Here is a 6,468-nt window from a genome sequence, read left to right as displayed (position 1 = left end):
TGCTAAGACCTCTACATGTTTCATATCTGAAATACTGAAAAAAATAAAACTGGGGGGGACCCCAACCTTAGATTCTGAAGTGGTACAGTCAGTCTTAGCCCCTTTGTTTTCTACCTCTCCATTCTGTGGAGAGTATAGACCAGACCAGACCAGACTATTGTACTTGGGTCACAGTATGAGAAGAGAAGAGTCACTGGAAAAAGCAATAATGCTAGGAAAAATGCAAAGCAGGGGGAAAATGACTTGATCAGGGAATCCACAGCCCTCAGTTTGCAGGTCCCAAGCAAGGCTAATAATAAGAGAGTGTTTTGGAGATCAGTTCATAGAGATGCCATAAATCAGAAGTGACTTGAAAGCGCTTAATAGGCATACACCAGACCTAGGTCCTGATTTAAATGTGTTGCTGGCTGAAGTGAAAACTCAATTCTATGGGACTTTGTACTCACAACATTGACATCATGGGGAGTTTTTTGTCCTTGTTTGTGAGAAGAGGATTTTTGCTCCTGCAGAACACTGTATTTCACAGTATTTCTGTGTGCCTCCTGGGTTTTCTTTTCCGAGACCAAGGGGATCTGGATGCCAATACCTATCAGTTCTAAATGGAAACCATCTTGACCAGGACTCTGCAGAGGAAACATTGAAATCTCCTCAGCCGCCCTGAGCCTGCTTTGGCGGGGAAGGCGGGATATAAATTAAAAATTATTATTATTGTTATTATTATTAAATAAATTCTACCAGCACCTTGAATGTTCACCAAGTTGACTGTACTTATCATATTGGTCTTCTTGTTCCTCAGAGTCATGATATCAGGCCCTCAGAAACAAGGAGAGAGTTAAGAAGGGGAAATGACCTGTTTCATTTTTTCTTTCTTTTCTTTTTTCATTTTGAGCGGGGGTAACTACTTTGGGATCCTTCCCTTTCAGGTGCTGCAATGACTAGACTCTTCCTTTGGTTGACCTTCCTGCTCCTCTCCCTTCTGGAACCCAAGACTTCTGCTGAAAATGAGACTACAGTAGTCACCAGCAGTGGCCCTATCCAGGGAAAGCATCTCTCAGCTGGCTCAAGAAATGTTACAGCCTATCTGGGCATCCCCTATGCAGAACCCCCTGTGGGGAAATTGCGTTTCCAGAAGCCTCTTCCCCATAAGCCATGGAGCCATATCCTGGAAGCCACCAACTTTGGAAATTCGTGCCCACAAGTAGTTGTTAATGGCACTCCTGATGCTGCCATATTCAATGCCAACACACCCCTTTCAGAGGACTGTCTCTTCCTCAATGTCTGGGTGCCCTATCCGCGGCCCTCCACACCTGCTGCAGTCCTTGTCTGGATCCATGGTGGGGGATTTTTTACTGGCACAGCTTCCCTGGCCATATATGATGGGGCATTCTTAGCTGCTACCGAGAATGTCATTGTGGTTTCTATGAATTATCGTCTGGGAGCTCTAGGCTTCCTTTCATTACCACCAGCTGCCCCAGGGAACATAGGCCTGTTCGACCAGCAGTTGGCCCTAAGATGGGTGAGGGAGAACGCAGCTGTTTTTGGAGGAGCCCCATTTCAGATAACCATTTTTGGCCAGAGTTCTGGAGGAGCGTCTGTCAGCTATCACCTCCTCTCACCAGGGAGTCAGCATCTATTTGACCGTACTGTGGTGGAGAGTGGGACAGCCATTGCACCCTGGGCTTGGGTGAGTCCTGAGGAGGCAAATAGGAGAGCCTTGGCCCTGGCTAAGCTCATGGGCTGTACAGAAGGTGAGGTGAGTGCCATAGTGAGTTGCTTGCAGGAAAAGAAAATGGAAGAATTTCCAATATATGCATTTTTTGTGGTGGACCCCAATACTGTTTTGAACATTCCCTTCGTACCAACTACAGATAGAGATTTCCTTCCTGATGACCCCCAGAAACTTGTGGACTCCGGACACTTTCAGTCTAAGCCTATTATGATCGGTACCACCTCTGATGAAGGGTCTGTGTTCATCTACCATGTTGCTCCTTACTTCAATGGAACCCTTTTGACCTGGGAGCAGTTCTTGGAAGGGCTGAACATAAGCATACGCAATGCAACAGAAGACTTCATCCAATCCATTGCTTGGAGGTACAATGAATCAGAACCAAAAGGTCCAGCACATTATCGTTCTGCCTTGGCCCACGCCTGGGGTGATTACTTCTTTGTATGTCCAGCAAACGAAATTGCCACAGAAACTGCAAAGACTGGAAGCCCTGTGTATGCTTACACTTTCACTCATCGTAGCATTGGCTCCGTCTGGCCCGAGTGGATGGGGTCAGACCATGGATCTGAGCTCCCATACGTTTTTGGGACACTGACGTTATTACCAGGAACCAGTGCCACTCACACAGAGGCAGAGTTAGAGCTAATCCCCCGAGTGATGCGATACTGGGCGGAGTTTGCCAGAAGCAGGTAAGAGAACTGTTTATATATGGACATTCTCAATCGCTGGCTCCAAAAATACAGAAAGTAGCACTTCCCTAAGGTTTCTCTATCACAAGACATGTTAGGAACTGGCATCCACTTTAAATACCTGTGGGAGGCAAAACGTATATGTTAATTAGACACAGCTTCAACTATATATATATAGTTGCATATAATATATAATGCAATGAACAGATAAATAGATAGATGATATAAAGTTCAATGAATTTGTTTATTTGGGATATTTCTTATTATTACTTAGTACATTTGCATTCCACCCTTCCTCCAAGGGGCTAAAGTCAAAGTACAGTGTTCCCTCTTTGACAATTTTAATCTTTTAACAACCCTGTGAGGTAGGTAGGCAGAGGGGGAGGAATATGGCCCAAAGGTCACCCAAGCAAATCTCATGCAAGAATGAGGGTTTGAACATGGATTTCCTGGATCCAATATTCTAACCAGTACACTGTGCTGACTTTTATGCCCTTCTTGTGGGCAATAAATTCTGCCTCCAAGGTAACTAGTGAAAATATAAAAGCAGTTCTTACTAAGAGGGATGAAATAACAAGAAATCAGAAAGTTTTTAAAATCACATTACGGCAAACAGCAAGTTTCTCATTAAAAACTTGGGGAAATAGAATTGGCTGGAATTGGCACCCAGAGGATATTGAAGCAAGTATCTGGCACATATTCCAAAACTGGGGCTTCCCCATAGAAAAGACCCCTTGCTTTGGTTATTGCCTATGCAATTTCAGAAGACATGGTCACCTGAGTCACCACCTTGGTGAAGGATATTAAATAGCAGATATATTCGTTTGTAGTGCCACTAATAACACGCAAATTCTTAGATAAATGTTGACAGGGATGTAGGGTTTTCCAGATTCAATTAATGTAGTAGGGACCTTACCAAAGTATGCATTTTACTGGTTTTAGGGTTTTTTTAATCCTGTAATCCACAGAGAACTAGCTGCTTCTCTGGATTTGTGAATCATGATGTTTTTGCCTCCTGTTCAGCAATCCCACCCCTTCAGATGTTGGTGAGACAAAATGGCCGCTCTACAACCCTGCAAAGCAAAACTTCTTTCGCATCAGCACAGAGCCACCTCAAGTCATGAAGCCCTCACCAGCTCAACTCTGCAGGTTTTGGAAGGAGCGCTTATCAGAGGCATAGAGAGGCCAAGTGAGTTGAGGCCCTGAAAGAAGGAGGAGAAGCCCAAATCCACTCTCTGAGCTAGACATTCCTCCATAACTTGTGTTTAGTTGGAATTTTGGTCACCCTAGATGGTAGCACAGTGCTAAGGCTAGTCTGGGACTGGTCAGGATAGCAACTGAGCCTCTCTGTTTTAATTCCTGCACCAAAATCAGTCAGTACTAGAGGCCTGTCAGAGGAAAGTGCAGGACTAATCTTGATTCCCTTTGCCATGCAAAACATTCCATCTCCACATAGGCACCATTCCCCCAGTGAGGCTACAGCTCTTATCTGGTACAGCTCATGGGTTTCCACTTGTGACAGCCTCCCACAGTGGTCCTAGATGATTTTAAAACATTTATTATTTCTACACTACCATTCTCTCCAAAGGAGACCCAAAGTGGCTTAGATTGTTTTCTCCTCCATTTTACCCCTCACAACAAACCTATAAGATAGGTTAGGCTCAGAAAGTGAGACTAGACCAAGGTCATCCTTCATGCTTCCATGACAGAGCAAGGAATTAGCATCTCAGACTCCTAGGTACTTGGGGTTAGATCCATTTAAAAAAACATATTTTCCTCTGAAGACAGCACAGAAGATTCATTAGCTACACTCTGGTATCTGTCAATAGTACACTGGAGTGGCTGACTTTAGATTAGCTTCAAAAATCTCCCAGTGACTCTAGTCATCTTGGGAATGTAAACAGCTTTCAAAAATGAGGATGAAAACAAATCTCATTCACAGGCTAGGTATGAGAATTTAACAGTTCTTGCACTATAGCAATGCTTTGTTCCCTCACAAAGCATGTTTGGCTATAGTCCAGGCTCAGATATTTTCAGAAGCTGCCTCTGGGACAGACAGCCGTTCACGTCCTTTCTTGTTGGCTTTCTCCACAAAGAGCTATTTCAGAAAGGTTTTGGGGCAGTCAGAACCTAGGCAATGGGAGAAAACCCTGTTATTGGTTTTTTAAAATGTTGTCTTAATGTTTATCAAATTGTTGTTGCACTGCATTTACTAATTTGAGATTTCAGATGCCCACAAGAAAAGACTATAAATATCTTAAATAAAAATCTACTGCCTCATCTTTACTAAGGTTGGTCAGTCATGTTGTCTAGAAAGTAATAATATCAGTATGGTTAAGGGATTCCAGCCTCCAGGTGGGACATGGGGATCCCCTGGAATTATAGCTCATCTCCAGACAACAGTTCCCAAGTAGGAAATGGATGTTTTGGATGGTGGAGTCTATGACATTGCACCCCATTGAGGTCCCTGTCCCACCTCTCAAGCTCCATCCACAAATCTTCTTGAGTTTCCACTCCTGGATTTGGCACTCCTACCCCCCCTTCCCCCCTCCCCGCAGCCCTCACCAGTGACCAGACGGTACCAGGCAACCCTAGTTTGAGTGGTAACATGATAACACATTTGTTTCTGGGTTATCTGGTCTAATTCAGAACTGTGAATTTAAAAAAGTACGTATGAATGTATGAAAGGGGATCATATTAACTGGAAGAAAGAAAGCTAAAGGGAGGGTAGACAGCAGAGGATATATTAGTTTATACCTTCATTCTTTCATGTAAACTCTGAGTAGATTATACTAGTTTCTGTTGACTGATTTTAAAACATAAAATCCAATACCCAGCTTCCTCTCACCTTCTTCTCAGGCACAATCAAATCTAGGTTCATTTGACTAAATTAAGGTAGTCTCCTGAGCTCTCCTGCTTCAATGTTCCTTTCATTTGTGCACATTTAGCCTTTGATTTGGTTTGGAGACTGTCAACACACCTTGGGTATTGCTGAGAACAAGCCTGAGGAACTAAAAATGAGGACTTCCTGTCTGAGGAAATCCCTAGTTTTAACCACTCTCTGTTGTGACATCTAAATCAGAGTGTTTCAACAAACTGGGGTTAACCACAGTTTAATCCTGGATTGGAATCCCAGTTTGTCTATTATTTTAAATCATATCAGAGGGCAATTTAGCACAGCTACGATTGCCATCTCCAACTTGTGATATTGCTTTTAAAAATAAGGGGGGGGGCAGGGGAGACAGTTCAGCAGGAATGCAAAATCATAGAGTCCAGTCTTTGAAGCTGCCATTTTCTCCAGGGGAACTGATCTCTGTAGTCTGAAGACCAGTTGTATTTCCAGGAGAGCTCGAGACCCCACCTTATTATTTTTTTTATTTTGTTAAATTTTATTTTAGACCATCCATGTAGAACGAGTTACAGTAGCCCAGCGTTGAGAAGACAATTTGCATGGATTACTGTTCCTAGATCAGGGCGAGACAATTAGGGGGCCATTTACCTGACCTGGCACAGTTGGAAGAATGCCAGTCTGGTTACATTAGTGACCTGAGCCTCCATTGTTAGGGAGGCATCCAGAATCACACCCAGGTCCTCAGTCTTAAAAGGATTTAGTTTCAGCAAGCTCTGTTTCAGCCATCCCACCACAGCCTCCGACACTCCACTATATTTACTGGAGTGGTATCCAACCAACCACCCATTAAAAGATAGAGCTGGGTGCCATCAATATATTGGTGGCATCTCAGCCCAAGTCTCCACAACAGTTGGGCAAGGGGGCACACATATATATGATGAATAATATTGGAAAGAGGATTGCGCCTGAGTAACCCCACGTACCAGGGAGTACCTAGGTGACCTCCTGTCCCCCTGGGACCTTCTGTATTCCAAGAAGATCTTCTGCCATTGAGCCACAGTCATTCCCCCTGGGAAGTTATCCTACAAGGCAAACTTAAAACCAGCCTGAGGTGTGCCTTGAACATGAGAAGAACTAAAGCCGCATGTTCCTTATTAGAGAAAGATGGGCCTTAAACATTTGTACATAAAGAGGATTTGCCT

General features: G+C 43.7%; 1 protein-coding gene across 1 annotated transcript; it reads left to right on the top strand.

Moving 5' to 3' along the window:
• The first annotated feature begins 913 nt into the window (after positions 1 to 913).
• Positions 914 to 3,604, top strand: LOC132572314 (cholinesterase-like). Its single transcript, XM_060239222.1, has 2 exons — positions 914 to 2,415; positions 3,439 to 3,604. The coding sequence occupies exons 1-2, from the start codon at positions 932 to 934 to the stop codon at positions 3,593 to 3,595; spliced, it is 1,641 nt and encodes a 546-aa protein (XP_060095205.1). The 5' UTR covers positions 914 to 931; the 3' UTR covers positions 3,596 to 3,604.
• Positions 3,605 to 6,468: the final 2,864 nt, after the last annotated feature.

Source organism: Heteronotia binoei, chromosome 5, assembly GCF_032191835.1.
Source record: "Heteronotia binoei isolate CCM8104 ecotype False Entrance Well chromosome 5, APGP_CSIRO_Hbin_v1, whole genome shotgun sequence".
NCBI lineage: Eukaryota > Metazoa > Chordata > Lepidosauria > Squamata > Gekkonidae > Heteronotia > Heteronotia binoei.
This window is presented reverse-complemented; position numbering and strand designations above follow the sequence as displayed.